Below are 23,037 nucleotides of genomic sequence, written 5' to 3' on the forward strand. Positions count from 1 at the left end.
GATCTGAAACTCCTGGCCCCAAGTGATCTGCCCACCTCAGCCTCCCAAAGTGCTGGGATTACAGGTGTGAGCCACTGCACCTGGCTGGAGTGATTGTTCTTTCTACATTGAGATGATGATGACGATGATGATGTTAATTTTGAGACAGTCTCATTCTGTTGCTAAGGCCTGAGTGCAGTGGCATAAGCAGGGCTCAATGCAGCCTCAACCTCCTGGGCTCAAACAATCCTCCCACCTCAGCTTCCCACAAAGGTGGGACTACAGGGGCATGCCACCACATCCCACTAATTTTAACATTTTTGTAGAGCCAAGATCTCACTATGTTCCCCAGGCTGTTCTCAAACTCCTGAGCTCAAGAGATCCTCTCATCTTGGCCTCCCAAAGTGCTAGGATGGCAGGGATGAGCCACTATGCCCAGTGAGATCAATTTTATAATCAGGCAAAAGGGGTATCTTTTTTTTTTTTTTTTTGAGACAGAGTCTCGCTCTGGAGTGCAGTGGCGCTGTCTCGGCTCACTGTAACTTCCACCTCCTGTGTTCAAGCGATTCTCCTGGCTCAGCCTCCCCAGTAGCTGGGATTATAGTCACACCCCACCACACCCAGCTAATTTTTTTTTTGTATTTTTAATAGAGACAGGGTTTCACCATCTTGGCCAGGATGTTCTTGATCTCTTGACCTCGTGATCCGCCCACCTCAGCCTCCCAACGTGCTGGGGTTACAGGCGTGTGCCATCATGCCTGGCCTTTAAAAAAAAAAAAAAAAAAAGCCTAAGCCTGGGCAGCATACTGAGACCTGGCCCCTGCCACAGTCCATCACCCCTGGCTGCCCTCCATCCTCTTCCTCGCTGCCCCTTCTCTACAAAAAAAGTTTTTTAGTCTGGGCATGATGGCCCACGCCTGTAATACCACTACTTTGGGAGGCTGAGGCGGGTGGATCACCTGAGGTCAGGAGTTCAAGACCAACCTGGCCAACATGGTGAAACCCGGTCTCTACTAAAAATACAAAAATTAGCGGGGCATGGTGGTGGGTGCCTGTAATCCCAGCTACTTGGGAGGCTGAAGCAGGAGAACTGATTGAACCCAGGAGGTGGAGGTTGCAGTAAGCCAAGGTGGTGCCATTGCAGTCCAGCCTGGGCAACAGAGCAAGACTCCATCTCAAAAAAAAAAAAAAATTTTTTTAGGCCTTCATGGGAAAAAAATAAATAAATAAAATTTGTTTTTTTAATTAGTTGGGTGTCATGGTATGTGTCTGTAGCCCCAGCTACTCAGAGGCTGAGGTGGGATGATTGCTTGAGCCTGGGAAGTGGAGGCTGCAGTGAGCTATGATTACACCACTGCATTCTAGCCTGGGCAACAGAGGAGACCCTGTCTTTAAAAAAAAAAAAAAGGAAAAGAAAAGAGAAAAAGGCTAGTTGAGTTGAAGACTCCCAAATGAATTAATAAATCTGTTACAGAAATGGAAATTAAAATAAGATGAAATCACATTTTATCTCAAGAGCTTGGTGATACTCAATGTTGCAAGGGTAGAGAAGAGCACTCTTACACCCTGTCTACTGGTGAGGGATGAATTGTACAACCTTTTTCGAGGGCAACCAGCAGAACCTGCCAAAATTATAAATGCATTTGTCTTTTGACCTAGCCATTCCACAGTTACGACAGTTCTTAGAGGAAAAGATATATATACATCCTCACTTGTAAAATTTTTTAAAAAAGGCCGAGCACAGTGGCTCGTGCCTGTAATCCCAGCACTTTGGGAGGCAGAAACAGGCGGATCACTTGCAGCCAGGAATTCGAAACCATCCTGGCCAACATGGTGAAACCCCATCTCTATCAAAAATACAAAAACTAGCTGAGTGTGGTGGGACGCGCCTGTAATCCCAGCTACTGGGGAGGCTGAGGCAGGAGAATTGCTCGAACCCAGAACGTGGAGGTTGCAGTGAACCAAGATCGTGCCAGTGCACTCCAGCCTGGATGACAGAGTGAGACTCTGTCTCAAAAAAATTAATTAATTAAATAAAATTAAATGGAAAATAAAGGCCGTGTGTGATGGCACATGCCTGGGAATCCCAGCCACCTTGGAAGCTGAGGTGAGAAAATTGCTTGAGCCTGGGAGTTCGAGGCTGCAGTGAGCTATGATGGCACCACTGCACTTTAGTCTAGGCAACAGAGAGACCCTGTCTTAAAAATAAGTAGGGCCGGGCCTGGTGGATCACGCCTGTTATCCTAGCACTTTGGGAGGCCAAGGCAGGTGGATCACCTGAAGTCAGGAGTTCAAGACCAGCCTGGCCAACATGGTGAAACCCTGTCTCTACTAAAATACAAAAATTAGCTGGGCATGATGGTGAATGTCTCAATCTCCTGACCTCATCATCTGCCTGCCTCAGCCTCCCAAAGTGCTAGGGTTACAGGCACGAGCCATCATGCCCAGCCTAAAAAGTATTTTTTTTTATTGGTCAGATGAGGTGGCTCATGTCTGTAATCTCAGCACTTTGGGAGGCCAAGGAGGGCTGATCAACTGAGGTCAGGAATTCAAGATTGCATGGCCAACATGGTGAAACCCTATCTCTACTATAAATACAAAAATTAGCCAGGCATGGTGTTGGGCCTCTGTAATCCCAGCTACTTGGGAGGCTGAAGCAGGACAATTGCTTGAACCTGGGAGGTTGAGGTTGCGGTGAGCAGAGATTGTGCCACTGCACTCCAGTCTGGGCAACAGAGCAAGACTCCATCTCAAAAAAAAATTAGCTGAGTGTGGTGCTGTGCGCCTGTAGTCCCAGCTACTTGGGAGGCTGAGGCAGGAGAACCGCTTGAACTGGGGAGGCAGACATTGCAGTGAGCCAAGATCGCGCCACTGCACTCCAGCCTGGCAACAGAGCAAGACTCCTCAAAAAAAAAAAAAAAGGGTGCACAGTGGCTCATGCCTGTAATCTCAGCACTTTGGGAGGCCAAGGCGGGTGGATTGCCTGAGGTCAGGAGTTTGAGACCAGCCTGGCCAGCATGGTGAAACCCCATCTCTACTAAAAGAATACAAAAATTAGCTGGACTGTGCCAGGCGCCTGTAATCCCAGCTACTTGGGAAACTGAGGCAGGAGAATTGCTTAAACCTGAAAGACCGAGGTTGCAGTGACCGAGATCACACAATTGCACTCCAGCCTGGTCAATAGAGCAAGACTCCATCTCAAAAAAAAAACACAAAAAACCCATGCTCATCATCACCAGGTTGCAGGTATAATAGGTATAATACATGGCTCACAGTAGCCACCATTAGAGTCACCCAGACATCCATCAGCAGTAGAAGAATGGATGAATAAATTGGGGTATCATGGTGGAATACTATGCTGCAATGAAAAATGAATGCATTTCAGCTATGTATAACAACAGCTGATCTTGCAAACCTATAGAATATCTGTGTAAGAAGCAGGGGCCAGGCCGGGCACGATGGCTCAAGCCTGTAATCCCAGCACTTTGGGAGGCCGAGGCGGGTGGGTCACGAGGTCAAGAGATCGAGACCATCCTGGTCAACATGGTGAAACCCCGTCTCTATTAATACAAAAAAATTAGCTGGGCATGGTGGCGTGTGCCTGTAATCCCAGCTACTCAGGAGGCTGAGGCAGGAGAATTGCCTGAACCCAGGAGGCTAAGGTTGCGGTGAGCCAAGATCGCACCATTGAGCTCCAGCCTGGGTAACAAGAGCGAAATTCTGTCTCAAAAAAAAAAAAAAAAAAAAGAAGCAGGGGCCAGCCAGGCATGGTGGCTAATGCCTATAATCCCAGCACTTTGAGAGGCTGAGGCAGGGGGATCACCTGAGGTCAGGAGTTCAAGACCAGCCTGGCCAACATGACAAAACCCCGTCTCTACTAAAAATACAAAAATTAGCTTGGCATGATGGCGGGAGCCTGTAATCTACTTGGGAGGCTGAGCCAGGAGAATCACTTGAACCTGGGAGGCAGCAGTTGCAGTGAGCTGAGATCGCACCACTGCACCCCAGCCTCTGCAACAAGAGTGAAACTCTGTCTCAAAAACAAAACAAAAAAAGGTCAGGCATGGTAGCTCACCCCTGTAATCTCAGCACTTTGGGAGGCTGAGACAGGTGGGTCATGAGGTCAGAAGTTCAAGACCAGCCTGGCCAAGATGGTGAAACCCTGTCTTTACTAAAAATACAAAAAATTAGCTGGGCGTGGTAGCGGGCGCCTGTAATCCCAGCTACTCAGGAGGCTGAGGCAGAGAATCGCTTGAACCTAGGCAGCGGAGTTTGCACTGAGTCAAGATTGTGCCACTGCACTCCAGCTTGGGCAACAGAGCAAGACTCCATCTCAAAAAAAAAAAAATCCCAAAAACAAAAAGCAGGGGCTATGGGGTGTGCCTGTAATCCCAGCTACTAGGGAGGCTGAGGTCGGGGGATCACTTGAGCCTGGGAGGGAGAGGTTACAGTCAGCCAAGATTGTGCCACCCACACTCCAGCCTGGGTGACAGAGTGAGACCCTGTCTCAAAAAATAAATAAACAAAATTAAAGCCGGGGCAAGTAGGGGCCAGGCATAGTTGCTCAAGCCTATAATCCCAGAACTTTGGGAGGCTGAGATAGGAGGATCTCTTGGCCCAGGAGGTAGAAGCCAGCCTGGACAACATAGTGAGACCCCATCTTTACAAGAAACAAAATAGTAGCTGGGCATGGTGGCACACAGCTGTAGTTCCAGCTACTCAGGATGCTGAGGAGGGAGGACTGCTTGAGTCCCAAAGGTTGAGGCTTCAGTGAGCCATGGTGGTGCCACTGCACTCCAGCCTCAGCAACAGAGCAAGACCCTATCTCAAAAAAAAAAAAAAAGGCTGGGTGTGGTGGCTCACAACTGTAATCCCAGCACACTTTGGGAGACCGAGGCAGGCAAATCACTTGAGGCTAGGAGTTTTGAGACCAACCTGGCCAACATGGGAAAAACCCTTCTCTTTTTTTTTTTTTTTTTTTTTTTTTCAAATTAGTGGTATTGCACCCTTCTCTACTAAAGATACAAAAATTAGCCAAGTGTGGTGGTGCACCTGTAACCCCAGCTACTGGAGAGGCTGAGGCAGGAGAATTGCTTGAACCAGAGAGGTGGAGGTTGCAGTGAGCCGAGATAGGGCCACTGTACTCCAGCCTGCCGACAGAGCGAGACTCCATCTCAAAAAAAAAAAAAAAAAGAAAAAGAAAAGCAGGAATAGTGTAGTGTTTCTCTCCAGTGGGGTTGAGGGGCTAAGGTGCTTATGATCAGGAAGGGACAGTGGGGACTTCTGGGTGCTGACAGTGTTCTGTTTCTTGACCCAGGCGGTGGTTACATTGAGTTCACTTTATGTTATTTATGAAAGTGTACATTTGTGTTTTATGCTTCTTCTGTATAAATATTTCACATTTTTAAAAACATTTTTTAAAGAAGACTTGTATAGCCTTCTCTTCCAGAAAACCCAGCCGGACTACCACAGCTCTGGATGATCTCATACCTCTAGAGAGCTCGTAGAGCCCTGCTCCTGTGCCTGACCCTGAATGTGCCCTGCTTGTCTCCTCTCCTGGCTCAGGTGCAGCGGAACTGCTGCCTGACGCTCTGCAACTTCAGCATCCCCGAGGAGCTGGAATTCCAGTACCGCCGGGTCAACGAGCTCCTGCTCAGCATCCTCAACCCCACGCGGCAGGATGAGTCTATCCAGCGCATCGCCGTGCACCTGTGCAATGCCCTGGTCTGCCAGGTGGACAATGACCACAAGGAGGCCGTGGGCAAGATGGGCTTTGTCGTGGTACGTACAGGCGGGCTGCCCCCTTCCTCCTGAGCTTCACTGCTCTTCCCCAACCCTCCCCACCACTCCTCCACCCTGAGCGAGAGTCTCCGAGCAGGCCCTGGAGCTGGGAGTGAGGGGGAGAGAGGAGAGTGTGCTGAAGCCTGAGGGATTTAGGCTAGACCAAAGGAAGAATTTCTTAATGCTGAACGTTGCAGATGGCCTCATAGATTTCTTCCACCTAGAGCACGCTGTCATCCTCTCCCAGTCCCTGTGCCCATCCTGCTTTCATAAGCTCTGTAGAGAAAGATGCCATGCTGTCCTTCTGTCATCGTGTCCCCAGCACTTCCTGGCATGGGCCCTGGAGCCCAGTGGGGAGGTGATAAATACCACTAGTGAAAGGAAGGAAAGAATGACGAAGGAGCTCAAGAGCTTCTGTTCTCTTCTCATTTGATGGCTAGGGAAGCTCAACCCCAGCGGGAAGGGCTGTGCCCAAAGTCACAGGGGAGTCGCCCAAAGTCACAGGGGAGTCACCCAAGGGCCAGGAATGGCACCCGGGCCTCCTGATGCCATGTACCAAGGGGCTGAGGAGTGGATGCCTTCAAAAAGCCTTCCCTAAAGATAACGGAGACCTGATCTTGTCAAGACTCCTGAACTAGCCGTGGTGTCTCTGAGCCTCTCCTCCATCTTGGGTTTGTGGTGGGGTGGGAGTTCTTGAGCCCTGGTACTCTAGCAGGTTCTTGTCTCTGCCTGCAGACCATGCTGAAGCTGATTCAGAAGAAGCTGCTGGACAAGATAGTAAGTTGAGTCTTCACGTAGCCATGCTGCCCTTTCCCCAGCCCATGAGGGGCCTGGGCTGCCCCTGGGGGAGGTCCATGTTTTGTCAGAGGACCCCCTCCCTGGGCACTGGGAGTCTCAGCTGAGCCCTGCCCTGCCCTCACAGTGTGACCAGGTCATGGAGTTCTCCTGGAGCGCCCTGTGGAACATCACAGACGAAACTCCCGACAACTGCAAGATGTTCCTCAATTTCAATGGCATGAAGCTCTTCCTGGACTGCCTGAAGGTAGCGCTCACCTCCTGCAGCAGCAGGAGCAGCCTCTTCTGTCCCTATGCTTCCCATCAACCATATCCGCAGCACCTCTCACCCATGCTTCCTGGAGAAGGGCAGTGGGGACAGACTCAGGCTCACCCACCCAGGATTTGCTGCAGACAGACACTCCAGACCCAGATGGCCTGGTGGGGCCCCCTGAGAGCCCCGGCTCCAAGGGAAAGCCTCTCCCTGTCTTCTCAGCAGTGGTTCTCAGCCTGCCCACAGCTGGCTAGAGCCCACTATGCTTTGTGCTGGACAGCATGTCTGTTCATCCTAAAACATATCCTCTGTTTTCCTACTCTAATTTCTAGGAGGGTCCTTTAAACTAATATTCTGAGCTTTAGTGAACAGAACCACGTCTGTCCCATAGGTCAGACCTAATCAGCCCTTGTCTCTGTGGCAAGGAATCCCCACCTCTTTAATCCCTTAGTGTGTGTGCCCAGCACTGACTTAGGTGCATTGGAGGGTAGGAGGGCGGTAATATATACCCCCTCTTTGTCTAGTTGGCATGGCCAGAAGCCCATTAAACTTTTTGGTTAACAATACCAGATACTAAGTCATTAAGTACCAATTGATATGGCCCCATTGGCTCTCATTTTCCCAGGAATTCCCAGAGAAGCAGGAACTGCATAGGAATATGCTAGGACTCTTGGGGAATGTGGCAGAAGTGAAGGAGCTGCGGCCTCAGCTAATGACTTCCCAGTTCATCAGCGTCTTCAGGTTTGTATTTTTGTTCCTTTGCCTTTTTGCCTTGGCTGCCAGGATGCTCAGATGCTCAGTTGCACAATTGCTCTTAGCCTAGGTTTGCTATAAATGTCATTTTCCATTGATAATGTGGTTTCTTATTCATTTAATCTTTCATAAGTAGTCCTTTTGCAGTTATATCTTAAATGACCTCAAATCCCTTTAGAATTAGTCTGGGTATAGACAATATGGGATAAAGAAATAAGTAGCACCTCTTGCTTCTAGTTTTAAGTTGGGGTCCTGCAGCTGGCATCTGAAGAGAAACTGGGGGAGTGGGACTCCATTTCTCGGTCTTTCTCCTGGCAGCAATCTGTTGGAAAGCAAGGCCGATGGGATCGAGGTTTCCTACAATGCCTGTGGCGTCCTCTCCCACATCATGTTTGATGGGCCCGAGGCCTGGGGCGTCTGTGAGCCCCAGCGCAAGGAGGTGGAGGAGCGCATGTGGGCCGCCATCCAGAGCTGGGACATCAACTCTCGGAGAAACATCAATTACAGGTGCGGGCAGGGCTGGGAGCAGGGATACAGTGTGGAATATGGGGTAAGTGCTGGGTAGGACGCTCCTGCCATCAAGGTCTGCTCAGAGCTCCTGCCTTTCTTCTGGTCCTCTGTGGGGTTCTGTTCTCACTCACTGATGCATAGCTGCAGACGGTACAGAGCATACATAAGGGCACCATCTCACCCATGCAGCTTGAAGCATCTGTCATGCATGCCAACATCTGCATGTACCCAAGCCTGCTCTTTGCAAACCATTGATACCTACTTATTTGTGGGGAGGGATGGGGGAGAAAATAGACACACAACAGAAAACCATACAGGTGGGCTGAGCACAATAGCTCTCGCCTATAATCCCAGCACTTTGGGAAGCCAAGACAGGAGGATCACTTAAGCCTAAGATTTCAAGACAGGCTTGGGCAACATAGTAAGACCTCCCCTTTCCTAAAAATTTTAAAAATCAGGCTGACTGTGGTGGCTCACACCTGTAATCCCAGCACTTTGGGAAGCCGAGGTGGCCAGATCACGAGGTCAGGAGTTCAAGACCGGCCTGGCCAACATGACAAAACCCCATCTCTACTAAAAATACAAAAATTAGCCAGGCGTGGTGGTGCACACCTGTAATCCCAGCTACTCAGGAGGCTGAGGCAGGAGAATCGCTTAAACCCAGGAGGTGGAGGTTGCAGTGAGCTCAGATCAAGCCACTGCACTCCAGCCTGGTGACAGAGCAAGACTCCATCTCAAAAAAAAAAAAACATCAGCCGGTGTGATAGTGCACACCTATAATCCCACGGGAGGCTGAGGCAGGAGGATGACTTGATCCCAGGAAGTCAAGGCTGCACTGAGCCTAGATTATGCCACTGCGCTCCTGCCTGGGAGACAGAATGAGACTCCATTTCTTAAAAACAAAACAAAACAGGGCTAGGGCTGGGCACGGTGGCTCACACCTATAATCCCAGCACTTTGGGAGGCTGAGGCAGGCGGATCACCTGAGGTCAGGAGTTACAGACCAGCCTGGCCAACACAGTGAAAGCCCTGTCTCTGCTAAAAATACAAAAATTAGCCAGGCATGGTGGTGGGCACTTGTAATCCCAGCTACTTGGGAGGCTGAGGCATGAGAATCACTTAAACCTGGGAGCCAGAGGTTACAGTGAGCCAAGATCTTGACATTGTACTCGGTGACAGCTTTGTCACCGTACCATAGTTCTTGGGAAGAAAGGGAGCAGAATCACTGGCCCAGAAGTTTTACACACACGTGTTTCAGGCTTTTGGACCATGACTCCAGGCTGGCCCACAGAAGGCCCTTGTCAGAAGAGCAGTCACAGGCCAGTCACCAGCCTGGACAATATAGTGAGACCTCACCTCTGCAAAAAAAATTTTTTTTTGAGACGGAGTTTTGCGCTGTTGCCCAGACTGGAGTGCAATAGTGCAATCTTGTCTCACTGCAACCTCTGGCTCCCAGGTTCAAGCCATTCTCCTGTCCCAGCCTCTCGAGTAGCTGGCACTACAGGTACACGCTGCCATGCTTGGCTAATTTTTTGTATTTTAGTAGAGATGGGGATTCACCATGTTGCCCAGGCTGGTCTTGATCTCCTGAACTCAGGCAATCTACCTGCCTCGGCCTCCCAAAGTGCTAGGATTACAGGCGTGAGCCACCACGCCTGACCAAAAAAAAAAAATTTTTTTTTTTTTGAGACACAGTTTTGCTCTGTTGCCCAGGCTGCAGTACGGTGGCACGATCTTGGCTCACTGCAACCTCTGTATTCTGGGTTCAAGGGATTCTCCTGCCTAAGCCTCCCAAGTAGCTGGGGACTACAGGTGCACGCCACCATGCCCAGCTAATTTTTTTTTTTGTATTTTTAGTAGAGATGGGTGGTGCACACCTGTAGTCCCAGCTCCTTAGGAGGCTGAGGTGGGAGGAGCACTTGTACAGCCTAGAAGATCAAGGTCTCAGTGAGCCAAGACTGAGCCACTGCACTTCAGCCTGGGTAGCAGAGTAAGACCCTGTATCACAAAACAAAACAAAATGCCAGGCATGGTGGCTCACACCTGTAATCCCAGCACTTTGGGAGGCCGAGGCAGGTGGATCATTTGAGATCAGGAGTTCGGACCAACCTGGCCAACGTAGTGAAACTCCGCCTCTACTAAAAATACAAAAATTAGCCAGGCATAGTGGTAGTAGTTCCAGCACATGCCTGTAGTCCCAGCTACTCAAGAGGCTGAGGCCGGAGAATTGCTTGAACCCAGGAGGCGGAAGTTGCAGTGAGCGGAGATCGCACCACTGCACTCCAACCTGGGCAACCAAACAAAACTCCATCTCAAAAAAAAAAAAAAAAAAAGCAGTCACACGTGCTTCTGTTCTCAGGGTGCCTCTTCCCTGTTCCCCGCAGGCTGCGTCTGCTCTGTGCTGAGCTCTCCAGCTTTCTTCTCCTCCTACTCTGGATCCCTTCTTCCTCCCTCACGTGCTTATGCCTTTATCCTTTCTCCAAGGGAGCCTCATTGTGCAGCCTGCCAGTGGCATGCAGGGCCAGCTCTCGCTTCTCCTTGGCATCCTGCCAGCCTGTCATGGTCACTAGGATTCTCCAGCTGGGGGGAACCTCAGACTAGGAAAGACACACCCCCCGACCCCAGCACCCACAGTGACCTTGATTTCTCTTCCTGCAGGTCATTTGAACCAATTCTCCGCCTCCTTCCCCAGGGAATCTCTCCTGTCAGCCAGCACTGGGCAACGTGGGCCCTGTACAACCTCGTATCTGTCTACCGTGAGTGCCAGCTTGTCTTGGGTTCAGACACTCATCCAGCTGAAAGCAGATGTGCCCTCAGGGAGTCTGCAGTCCAGGAAGGGAACATTAATTGCTGCTGCCAGCTTTTGTTCCTCAGAGCAGAGCCCTCCACTTTCCAGTATTTGTGGGATACCCAGCTTAATGGGCAACTCCTGTCCTATCAGGAGAAGCAGACCTGGCAGAGGAAATACCTGTGCAGAGTTCCCAGCCAGCTTTCTTAATGTTTCCTGCTTCCATATGCAGAAACTGTCCAAAATCTCCATGCCAGTTGGGCACAGTGGTGCACACCAGCTATTCAGGAGGCTGAGACAGTAGAATTGACTGAGGTCTGGAGTTTCCAGCTGCAATGAGCTATGATCATGCCTGTGAATAGCCACTGCACTCCAGCCTGGGCAACACAGCGAGACCCCCATCTCCAAAAATAAAATAAAAGCCTCCATGCTTTCTGCATGAAAAAAATACCATACCACCAGCTGATTCCAACCTGGCAGGTCACCAGAATCACCTGGTGAAAATACAGATAAATCTTGGTCCTTGGATCTGTTGAAAAAGAATATCCAGGGACAGAGCTTAGAAATCTATATTTTTACAGAAACTTCTCAAAGGATCACCATCTTTAGGAGCTACTGGTTTCACTGGTTTGGGTGACATTTTCCATAGTATGAGCGCTGGAGGCCAGGCACAGTGGCTCATGCCTGTATTTCCAGAACTTTGGGAGGCTGAGTTGGGAGGACTGCTTGAGTCCAGGAGGTTGAGACTAGCATAGGCAACATGGTGAGACCCTGTCTCTACTTTAAAAAAAAAATTAGGCTGAGTGCAGCAGCTTATGCCTGTAATCCTAGCACACTGGGAGGCTGAGGTGGGTGGATCACTTGAAGGTAAGAGTTCGAGACTAGCCTGGACAACATAGCGAAACCCTGTCTCTACTAAAAATACAAAAATTAGCTGGCTGTGATGGCACGTGCCTGTAGTCACAGCTACTAGGGAGGCTGAGACAGGAGAATCGCTTGAACCCAGAAGGCAGAGGTTGCAGAGAGCTGAGATCACGCCACTACACTCCAGCCTGGGTGACAGAGTGAGACTCCATCTCAAAATATATGTGTGTGTATATATATATATATAATTCTATATATATAATATGGCTGGGCCACTGTGGCCCACACCTATAATCCCAGCACTTTGGGAGGCCAAGGTGGGCAGTCACCTGAGGTCAGGAGTTCAAGACCAGCCTGGCCAACATGGTGAAACCCCATCTCTACTAAAAATACAAAAAAATCAGCTGGATGTGGTGGTACGCACCTGTAATCCCAGCCATTCTGGAGGCTGAGGCATGAGAACCACTTGAACCCAGGAGGCAGAGGTTACAGTGAGCTGAGATTGCACCATTCCCAGCCTGGGTGACAGAGTGAGACTCTGTCTCAAAAACTATATATAGGCTGGGCGCGGTGGCTCACACCTATAATCCCAGCACTTTGGGAGGCCGAGACAGGTGGATCACGAGGTCAAGAGATCGAGACCATCCTGGTCAACATGGTGAAACCCCGTCTCTACTAAAAATACAAAAATTAGCTGGGCATGGTGGCGCGTGCCTGTAATCCCAGCTACTTGGGAGGCTGAGGCAGGAGAATTGCTTGAACCCAGGAGGCGGAGGTTGCGGTGAGCCGAGATCGCGCCATTGCACTCCAGCCTGGGTAACAAGAGCGAAACTCTGTCTCAAAAAAAAAAAAAAAAAAAACTATATATATATATATTTTTTTTTTTAAAGAATGAGCTCTGGAAATAAATGCAACTTCAAACCAAGGACTCACCTCTTGCTTCCCCTACATGGACGTAGATCTCCCACCCATGGGGCTGGGCACACATCGCTTGCCCCTATTTCTAGCACTGTCCCCACCAAGGCCTGTGTCTTTACACCCCTGACACCAGGATACAGACAGGGTGGGTTTCTGGGCCTCAGGGTGATAAGAAGACACATCCTGATCCTCTGCTGTCTACTCCTATCCCACAGCGGACAAGTACTGCCCTCTACTGATCAAAGAAGGAGGGATGCCCCTTCTGAAGGACATAATAAAGATGGCGACCGCACGGCAGGAGACCAAGGAAATGGCCCGGTAAGAGACAAGCAGTGTGTTTCTGCCTGGAACCTTGATTTGGGGGAGTAAGGACACAGTGGGAGCCCTCTGGAAGTTAGGAATGGCTGAAATTTCCAGGGCAGCTTGGGGTTGAGTGTGGAGGTGGACAGTGTATTGATGTCCAGTTGAGTCCTCTCTAAATGTCATCTTGGCCACAATATGGCTGGAAACTAGATGACCAAGCTCTGAATGGAGCATCAGAGCCCTCATTTGTAAGCTTAGTTTTCTTTTATTTCCAACAAATTCCATCTCCTCTCATCAGTGGGCATTAGCAAGTCAGGCTTGAACTCTTCACTATTTTTGGCCAAAGACATTCCCACTAAAGAAGGGACACAGTGTGGTAAAATACATTCTAGAGATAAGACGAGGCAGAGTGCGTGTGAGTTTTCTGAATGTGAAGGTTACAAACATGGTGGAGTCTCATCCTTCCGTGGCTGTGTGGCTTTCACTGCAGCCTCTAAAATGTCACTGCCTCCAGTTCTCAGGACACGAGAGACTCAGGGATGCAATGTGTCCAAGTCGGCAGGAATGACCTTGTTTTCTCCAGGATTCATTCTAGAAGGGAGAACAGTCAAGCTGACCCCAGTACACTTTTGTCATGGCTCTGAACTTGGTGTAGAGGAAAAGGTCACAGGGAGGACGGGCCAAGAACTCAAAGGCTACTCAGACACTACTTCCTGGGCCAGGGGAGGGAAGTGTCAGCTGGTTCTGCTATTATATCCGGCCAAAGGCACTGCTGGCCAGGCACAGTGGCTCATGTTTGTAATCCCAGCACTTTGGGAGGCCAAGGCAGGAGGATAACTTGAGGCCAGCCTGGGAAACATAGCGAGACCCATCTCTAAAAAACAAAACAAAACAAAAATTTGGCCAGGGATGGTGGTATGCACCTGTAGTCTCAACTACTCAGTGGGGCTGAGGTAAGAAGATCACTTGAACCTAGGAGGTGCAGGCTGCAGTGAGCTATGACCATAATCATGACACTGAACTCCAGCCTGTGCAACAAACTGAGACCCCATCTGTTATTTAAAAAAAAGAAACAAAGAAAAAGAAAGAGAAAGAAAGAAAGAAAGAAAGAAAGGAAGAAAGGAAGAAAGAAGGAAAAGAAAGAAAGAAAAAGTAAGTCCAGGTGCAGTGGCTCATGTCTGTCATCGCAACATTTCAGGAGGCTGAGACTTGAGGCCAGGAGTTTGACACCAGCCTGGGCAACATGGCAAGACCCTGTCTCTACAAAAAAAATTTAGAAATAAGCTGGGTATGGTGGTGTGCACCTGTAGTATTAGCTACTTGGGGGGCTGTGGCAGAAGGATCATTTGAGCCCAGGAGTTTGAGGCTATAGTGAGCTTTTTTTTTTTTTTGCTGCAGGGTCAGGGTCTTACTGTTGCCCAGGCTGGAGTGCAGTGGCATGATCATGGCTCACTGCACCTCCCGAGACTCAGGTAATCCTCTCACCTCAGCTTCCCAAGCAGCTGGGATTACAGGTGTGCGCCACCACACCCAGCTAATTTTTGTAGTTTTTGTAGAGGCAGGGTCTCACTATGTTGCCTAGACTGGTCCCAAACTCCTGGGCTCAGGCGATCCTCCCACCTTAGCTTCCCAAAGTACTGGGATTACAGGTGTGTGCCACCCTGCACCCAGCCAGGTGAGCTTTGATTGTGTGACTGTACTCCAGCCTGGGTGACACAATAAGACCCTATTTAAAAAAAAAAAAATTTTTTTTTTTTTGAGACAGAGTCTCACTCTGTCACCCAGGCTGGAGTACAGTGGTGCAATCTCAACTCACTTCAGCCTCCACCTCCCGGGTTCAAGTGATTCTCCTGCTTCAGGCTCTGGACCAGCTGGGATTACTGGCACACACCACCACACCCAGCTAATTTTCATATTTTTAGTAGAGATGAGGTTTCACCATGTTGGCCAGGCTGGTGAAGGCCAGATGCAGTGGCTCACACCTGTAATCCAAGCACTTTGGGAGGCTGAGGTGGGTGGATCACTTAAGGTCAGGAGTTTGAGACGTGGCTAACATGGTAAAACCCCATCTCTATTAAAAATACAAAAATTGGCCTGGCGAAGTGGGCAAGGTGGGCGAGGTGGCTCACACTTGGCAGATCACGAGGTCAGGAGTTCGAGACCAGCCTGGCCAACATGGTGAAACCCCATTTCTGCTAAAAATACAAAAAATTAGCTGGGCATGGTGGCGCATGCCTATAATCCCAGCTACTTGGGAGGCTAAGGCAGGAGAATCGCTTGAACCCAGGAGGTGGAGGTTGCAGTGAGCTGAGATTGTACCACTGCACTCCAGCCTGGACAACAGAGCGAGACTGTGTCTCAAAAAAAAAAAAAAAGAAAGAAAAATTAGGGGGGCCTGGTGGTGCACACCTGTAATCCCAGCTACTTGGGAGGCTGAGGCAGGAGAATGGCTTGAACCCAGGAGGTGGAGGTTGCAGTGAGCCAAGGTCACACCACTGTGCTCCAGCCTGATCAACAGAGCGAGACTCTGTCTCAAAAAAATAAAATAGAGGCCTAGCGCAGTAGCTCACCCCTTTAATCCCAGCACTTTGGGAGGTTAAGGTGGGTGGATCACGAGGTCAGGAGTTTGAGATCAGCCTGGCCAACATAGTGAAACCCCGTCTTTACTAAAAATACAAAAATTAGCCAGGCATGCACCTGTAGTTCCACCTACTCAGGAGGCTGAGGCAGGAGAATCACTTGAACCCGGAGGCCGAGGTTGCAGTAAGTCGAGACTGCCATTGCACTCTAGCCTGGGTGACAGAGTGAGACTCTGTCTCAAAAAAATAATTAATTAATTAATTAAATAAAACAAATTGTAAGGCCATGCTCAGTGGCTCATGCCTGTAATCCCAGCACTTTGGGAGGCCGAGATGGGTGAATCACAAGGTCAGGAGTTTGAGACCAGCTTGGCCAAGATGGTGAAACCCCGTCTCCACTAAAAATAGAAAAATTGGCTGGGCGCGGTGGCTCAAGCCTGTAATTCCAGCACTTTGGGAGGCCGAGGCGGGCGGATCACGAGGTCAAGAGATCAAGACCATCCTGGCCAAGATGGTGAAACCTCGTCTCTACTAAAAATACAAAAAAATTAGCCAGGCATGGTGGCATGCGCCTGTAGTCCCAGCTACCCGGGGGGCTGAGACAGGAGAATTGCTTGAACCCGGGAGGCGGAGGTTGCAGTGAGCCGAGATCGCGCCACTGCACTCCAGCCTGGCGCCTGGCGACACAGCAAGACTCTGTCTAAAAAAAAAAAGACAAAATACACAAAAATTAGCTGGGCATCGTGGCGGGCACCTGTAATCCCAGCTACTTGGGAGGCTGAGGCAGAGAATCAATTGAACCCGGGAGGCAGAGAATCAATTGAACCCGGGAGGCAGAGAATCAATTGAACCCGGGAGGCAGAGAATCAATTGAACCCGGGAGGCAGAAGCTGCAGTGAGCAGAGATTGCACCATTGTACTACAGCCTGGGCAACAGAGCAAGACTTTGTCTCAAAAAAAATAATTAATTAAAAATAAATTAGGCTGAGGAGGCCAAGGTGGGTGGATCAAGGGATCAAGACCATCCTGGCCAACATGGTGAAACCCCGTCTCTACTAAAAATACAAAAAAATTAGCTGGGTGTGGTGGCATGCACCTGTAATCCCAGCTACTAGGGAGGCTGAGGCAGGAGAATTGCTTGAACCCGGGAGGTGGAGGTTGCAGTGAGCCGAGGTTGCGCCACTGCACTCCAGCCTGGTGCCTGGTGATGGAGTGAGACTGTCTCAAATAAATAAATTAGGCTGGGTGTGGTGGCTTACGCCTGTAATCCCAGCACTTTGGGAGGCCGAGGCAGGCGGATCATGAGGTCAGGATATTGAGAGCATCCTGACCAACATGGTGAAATCCTGTCTCTACTAAAATACAAAAAATCAGCCAGATGTGGTGGCACGCACCTGTAGTCCCAGCTACTCAGGAGGCTGAGGCAGGGGAATCGCTTGAATCCGGGAGACGGAGGTTGCAGTGAGCCAAGATCGTGCCACTGCACTCCAGCCTGGCGAAAGAGCAAGACTCTGTCTCAAACAAAATAAATAAATAAATAAAACAATAAATGGACAGGGCCGTCCCCTTGGTTTTCTTTTCCAATGCATGTGGGAGGGGGGAGGTGGCCGGTGGCCCTGAAATTTCTTTTCTTTTCTTTTCTTTTCTTTTTTTTTTTTGAGATAGAGTCTCGCTCTGTCACTCAGTCTGGAGTGCAGTGGCACGATCTCAGCTCACTGCAACCTCCACCTCCCAGGTTCAAGCAATTCTCCTCTCTCAGCCTCCTGAGTAGCTGGAATTACAGGTGTGTGCCATCATGCCCGGCTAATTTTTGTATTTTTAGTAGAGATGGGGTTTCACCATGTTGGTCAGGCTGGTCTCGAACTCCTGACCTTGTGATCTGCCTGCCTCAGCCTACCAAAGTGCTGGGATTATAGGCGAGAGCAACTGTGCCCAGCTGGCCCTGGAATTTTCATGGTTAACAGGGATTCCCAGGAAATTTGAGAAGCACTAGGTAAGACTGACCAGTTATGTAGGGCAGTCACTTTTAACATTTTTCCAAGGCCTGTGATGGGAATCTGAGGCACTGGTCTGTCTAACAGCAAGGAGTAAATGACTCTGGACAATGCTTAGGAGAAGGCCCTAACCTATCCACTGATCCCTCTCTCACTCTGAGTATTTGCTTCCTAAAATGCATTGGGGCACCCCTTGAACACATGGAGGCTGCAGTGAAGCCCCCAACTCAGAGGCTTGGTGTTGAATGGACAAGCTGTCCGGGGTCCAAGGTGACAGCTGACAGTGATGGGTGGCAGGGGTCAGTCTGGGGCGGTCAAGATTTGAAATCTGAACTGGAGCACTGGGCCCTAGCTGCCCCTGCCCCACCCTGGACCTGCCACTGGATCTGGGCCTCTGGGGGAATGTGATGTGTAGTCAGTTTGGGGACCACTGGTGGACTTCTGGAAAGAGAAGGGTCTAGTGCGCAGGGGAAAAAAGAAGGAAGAGGTCGCTAAAGAAAGTTCCAAAGTGTTTTGGAGGTCAGGCCTGGGCTGATTTGGGGACCCCTCTATCCACAGATGCCTTGGGACTGGGGGTGGGGGAAGAGGGGCATGGGAAGGAAGGGAGGGGAGGACGGCTGGTGATGGCATTCATGGCCACAGGTGCCATTCCCTGGGTCCCTGCACATGCCGGCCACTCTGCCAACCCCTCCGTCCACATCATTCGGTCAGTGTCACCATCACTATGAACATGTGTTCACCCAGCTGCCTGATGACCTAGGAGGGCCTGGGCTCACCCCCCCCAAGCCCGCCCTCCAATCCTGTCTCCCCCATTGTCTCCAGCAAGGTGATTGAGCACTGCAGTAACTTTAAAGAGGAGAACATGGACACGTCCAGATAGAGGCCTCCGCCCCCAAGGCCGCCACCACTCTGGACCACAGGCGGGGAGGAAGCACGCTCAAGCAGCCCAGCGGGTGGGCCCCTTACGGGGAGCCTCCCATGGGGTGAAGAGACACGGGGGACTTTTGCACAACCGATGCTTTTCGTTAACATTAGTGAGATATATATATATTATATATATATATTATTTTTTTTGGTTAGGAAGTGTGAAGTTTTGTGTGTATGATTTCTGTACAAAACAAAAGCAACACTCCCGGAGTCCCTGCTGCTTCCTTGGCCATTCTCAAACCCACTCAAAGCCTTCATCGCTGCCACACTCACTCCTACCCCCGCCGGACTAAATGCCTATAACGTTGAGTGTCCAATCCTTGTCCAGTAAACTCAGATCCTGGCCTGGCTTACTTTGATGAGAGGAGCAGGCCATGGACAGCCTACTCCAGCATCCTGACCCACTGCTCACGTCTGAGAACCCCATCTAGGCTCCTGGGCGCAGCTGATGGGGTTTGGGGATTAGAACTTACCCCACTGGGTCTCCCAAAAGCCTTGGTGCTCCCGGCTGTGGGCCATCTGGGGCAAGAAAGTGAGCCATTCCTAGGCCGAGGGCCAGGCAGCTCTGCCCCCGAAGACCCTCTAGGAGCAGGGCGCCCAGTGGCCCTGCTGCTGTCGGGCCAGGCCTGCCTGAGGCCACGCTGCTACGGAGGCTGCCTCCTAGTCTCCCATCAGGTCCCAGGCTGTGGAAGGCCCCAGCCCAGGGATGGCCAGAACTCAGGGGCAGATTCCACTGCCCCTTCTGCCAAACACATCCAGAACCTGCCCCAGCCCTGGAAGCCAGCATCTTCTGGGGCCAGGGGATTGCTTCCTCACTCCACAGCCCTCACCTGCCCAGGCGTTCCCACCAGCAGAACTGAGCCTGCCTCCTCATCCCAGCCTGCCCCGCTGCCCAGACGACCCCACGCCTCTCAGAGGCAGAGGTCCCACGCCAGCCTTTCACCCACAGTAGCCACACAGCCGCCTCCAGACCAGCACTCGGACTGCCCTGCAGTGGCCACTTGGGCCTCCCGGGCCATCCCTCCTGGCCCCAGGCTTTACCTTGGAAGCCTGAGAGGCGCCAGCTCTCTTGCTCCTCGCTCCTCCCTCGATGCGCTCCTCCCCCAATGGACGCTGCGTTGCTTCTCATCGGACACTTGTGGACCGCAGGAGCCTGGGGAGCAGCCAAACCCTGGAGGCAGCCTTTGCGTGATGGCTTTTTCTTCCCTTTTCCTTCTAGGGGCCTGTTTTTCGGTGTTTTTAGCATTTCTGCCTCCAGGCAGGATAGCTGGTTGAGCAGCTTTGGGAGAGACACCTGGCCTTTTTCTCCTGGAGCCTCTCCCTCCTGCCCTAGGAAGGGGCAGCAGCCCTGTGTTCCCCCAGCTTGGCAGATGGGCCGCATGCGGCACTCCCTTCCATCCCACGCTCAGTGGCCCCGGCCAGACCCTGGCAGAGTTCACACCTCATTGCTTTATCCCCTGGGGTCTGGGGAAATGTCTGTACTTTGGGATGTCACAGAAATACATTTTTGTGCAAAGTGGAGAACAGAGCGTCTTTTTTGTGGAAGGGATTGCTAGGCTGGCTTCCAGGCTCCAGAGCAGAGCTCGAGCTACCCCTGGCAGGGGGGCTAGAGTATGGGTAGTTCTGTGGTAGGGAGAGGCGCGTTTGGTGGGTTAAAGGCTGCAGCCTGGGGACAGGTGGCAGCAGACTGAGCTGGAGTACCTGTTTCCTTTGCCTTCTCTTCACACCCCTGTGCCCACTGAGGACACAGCTGGCAACCAGACCAACAGGGCGCCTGCCCAGGACAGCTCAGCCTGATGGGGAGACAGATGGCAAATAGGAGATTACGACTCTGTACTACCAGCGGGGAGAAGGCAGCAGACTAGGCGTCTCCAGCCAGCAGGTGGGAGTGGGCAGGCGGGTCAGGGAAGCCTGGAGTCCGCTGGGCCACAGTGCTTTGGGGAGAGGGGGAGGAGCCAGTGCAGTGTCCCCATGTGTCTGGGAGGCTTCTCACAAGAGGACAGAGTGGAGCCAAACGCAGTGAAAAGACAGAGGCTGCCCAGGTCTTGCCCGAGGGGCTGAGGAAGAGCATCCTCAGCAGAGGATCCTGCCAGAGTGGACAGAGAAGCAGCCCCATGTGGCCCTGGCAGTGTGAGGATCAAGGGTGCAGTGGGAGGGGACCAAGAAGTCGCTAGGGCCAAATCGTGAGGTGGCCAGACTGCAGCATGGCCCAGGGCCGTCCTGACTGACACCTGTGGTCCCGCACCACTATCGACAGTGGCTTCACATCCTCAGAGCTGCCTGGCTGGAATAAGAAATGATACGGTCACACCCTTTACAGGCCACAGCGAGTGTGTGGATTTTATTCTCTATGTGAGGTTTTAAGCCTGTGTATCAGAGCAGGCTTAAGCGTTTCTGGAAGCTGAGCACTGACTCCTCCCACAGGCTCTGTGAAGCTGAGGTCCCCTCTTCTCCACCACCTGCAGGGCCTGGACCTGGCCTCTCTCTCCCCTGGGTGAGAGCCCCTGCCACCAGCCACCCACAGGACCTGGCAGGAAGGGCAGCAGGTGTTTGCCTCGGAACCCTGGTGGGGCATCTGTGCCTGGGAGGGAATGAGGGCAGTGCCCGCCAGAAGCAGCCAACACTGCTGAACCTTCATCTGTGTGCCAGGCCCGTGCTAAGTGCTTCATGGACCTTCTGCCTCCTCAGAACACTGGCAGTAATCCATTTCACAGACAAGGACACTGAGACTCAGAGAGGTGAAGTGACTTCATTTTTTATTTTTTATTTTTGAGACCAAGATCTCACTGTTGTCCAGGCTGAGTGCAATGGCACAGTGACAGCTCACTGCAGCCTCGACCTCCTGGGCTCAAGCAATCCTTGCACCTCAGCCTCCCAAGTAGCTGGGGCCACAAATGTGTACTCCCATGCACATCTAATTTTTGTTTTTTTGTAGAAATGGGGTCTCACTATGTTGCCAGGCTGGTCTCAAACTCCTGGGCTTAAGCAATCCTCCCACCTCAGCCTTCCACAGTGTTGAGATTACAGGCATGTGCCACCACGCCTGGCCTGATATGACTTCTTCCCTCATGGTTGCCGCAGTAAAGGAGGGAAAACAAGGTCCTCCGATGTGCCAGATGCTCCTCCTCTAGCTCCTTGGCCTGGTACCTGCCATCTCCTGTGTCAGGAACACTAGCTCCTGCTCATCCCATCCCAGCACATCCTTATCTCATGGAGCTGAAATTGCTTTTAGTCTCCTGCATTGGACTGTGAGTAACAAGGCACATGGAGGCTCTGCTGTAGCCCAGCACAGAACCTGGCACATTGAGAGAGCTCATTTTAAAAACTTGTGGCCAGGCTGGGTGCAGTGACTCACGCCTGTCATCCCAGCACTTTGGGAGGCTGAGGCAGGTGGATCACTTGAGGTCAGGAGTTTGAGACTGGCCCGGCCAACATGGTGAAATCCCATCTCTACTAAAAATACAAAAATTAGTTGGGCATGGTGGCACCTGCCTGTAATCCCACCTACTCGGGAGGCTGAGGAAGGAGAATCACTTGAACCTGGGAGGCGGAGGTTGCAGTGAGCTGAGATCATGCCACTGCACTCCAGCCTGGGCGACAGAGCAAGACTCCATCTCAAAAAAAAACCTAGGTGATAGGATGAGCTGTGCAGCAAACCAGTGTGGAGCACGTTTACCTATGTAAAAAGCCTGCACATCCTGCACGTGTACTCCTGAGCTTAAAATGAAAGTTGAAGGACAGAGAAAAAGAAAGAAACTATATTTTGCTACGCAGCACCTTCAAACAAGACCTACCTCTCCAAAAGTAGATTGATGTAAAGCAATTGTACTAAGTCTCACTAAGAAATGTGACCTCTGGCCGGTGCGGTGGCTCATGCCTGTAATCCCAGCACTTTGGGAGGCCGAGGTGGGTGGATCACAAGGTCAGGAGTTCAAGTCCAGCCTGACCAACATGGTGAAAGCCTGTCTTTACTGAAAATACAAAAAAAAATGAGCCAGGCATGGTGGCATGTACCTATAATCACAGCTACTTGAGAGGCCAAGGCAGGAGAATCACTTGAACCCAGGAGGCAGAGGTTGTAGTGAGCCAAGATCACTCCAGGGAGACAGTGGGAAACTGTCTCAAAAAAAAAAAAAAAGTGTGGGGGGATGGGAAACTTAGAATTGTGACTCTTTCCTCTGTCCATTTGAGATGTGTGTGTATGTCCTACAACTCAGGAGTATCTTTCTTAAGGACCTGAAAGCCATTCGGTTGAAAGGTACTATCAGGAAGGACAGAGTCTCTGTCTCCCAGTCTTTGCAGGAGAACAGTCTTAACTTCCATAATTGCCAGCAAGCACAGCAGCTGCCTAATCACATTTACCATGACCAAGCCTGTGGAATTTTTCATTTCCCTTACTCTGCTGAAGCCCTCACCATTTCCCTCCACTCCCTCATTCTCCCTTTAAGCCAGACATGGTGGTGCACGCCTGTAGCCCCAGCTACTCTGGAGGCCGAGGGGGAAGACTGCCTCAGCTCAGGAGTTTGAGGCCAGCCTGGGCAACATAGCAAGACACCATCTCAAGAAAGCAGAAAAACCAAACCACAAAAAACA

The 23,037-nt window shown here is 51.0% G+C and overlaps 1 protein-coding gene across 7 annotated transcripts in view; it reads left to right on the forward strand.

The window, feature by feature from the left end:
- ZER1 (zyg-11 related cell cycle regulator) overlaps nucleotides 1-23,037 on the forward strand; it is a 43,672-nt gene extending 20,635 nt beyond the window's left edge. For 4 of the 7 annotated variants that reach the window (XM_012458013.2, XM_064377369.1, XM_064377365.1 and 1 more), the window contains exons 9-16: nucleotides 5,545-5,760; nucleotides 6,496-6,537; nucleotides 6,683-6,802; nucleotides 7,434-7,549; nucleotides 7,880-8,068; nucleotides 10,730-10,827; nucleotides 12,857-12,959; nucleotides 18,340-19,968. In XM_012458013.2, the coding sequence (XP_012313436.1) occupies nucleotides 5,545-5,760; nucleotides 6,496-6,537; nucleotides 6,683-6,802; nucleotides 7,434-7,549; nucleotides 7,880-8,068; nucleotides 10,730-10,827; nucleotides 12,857-12,959; nucleotides 18,340-18,397 (942 nt within the window). In that variant the 3' untranslated portion in view covers nucleotides 18,398-19,968. Of the gene's footprint in view, nucleotides 1-5,544; nucleotides 5,761-6,495; nucleotides 6,538-6,682; nucleotides 6,803-7,433; nucleotides 7,550-7,879; nucleotides 8,069-10,729; nucleotides 10,828-12,856; nucleotides 12,960-18,339; nucleotides 19,969-20,868 lie in introns of those variants that run through there. The other 3 variants (XM_064377354.1, XM_064377350.1, XM_064377360.1) reach the window with 1 other exon arrangement.

The sequence above is a fragment of the Aotus nancymaae genome, unplaced genomic scaffold (assembly GCF_030222135.1).
Source record: "Aotus nancymaae isolate 86718 unplaced genomic scaffold, 86718_ANA_hifiasm-v0.15.2.pri h1tg000003l, whole genome shotgun sequence".
In the NCBI taxonomy this organism is placed as follows: domain Eukaryota; kingdom Metazoa; phylum Chordata; class Mammalia; order Primates; family Aotidae; genus Aotus; species Aotus nancymaae.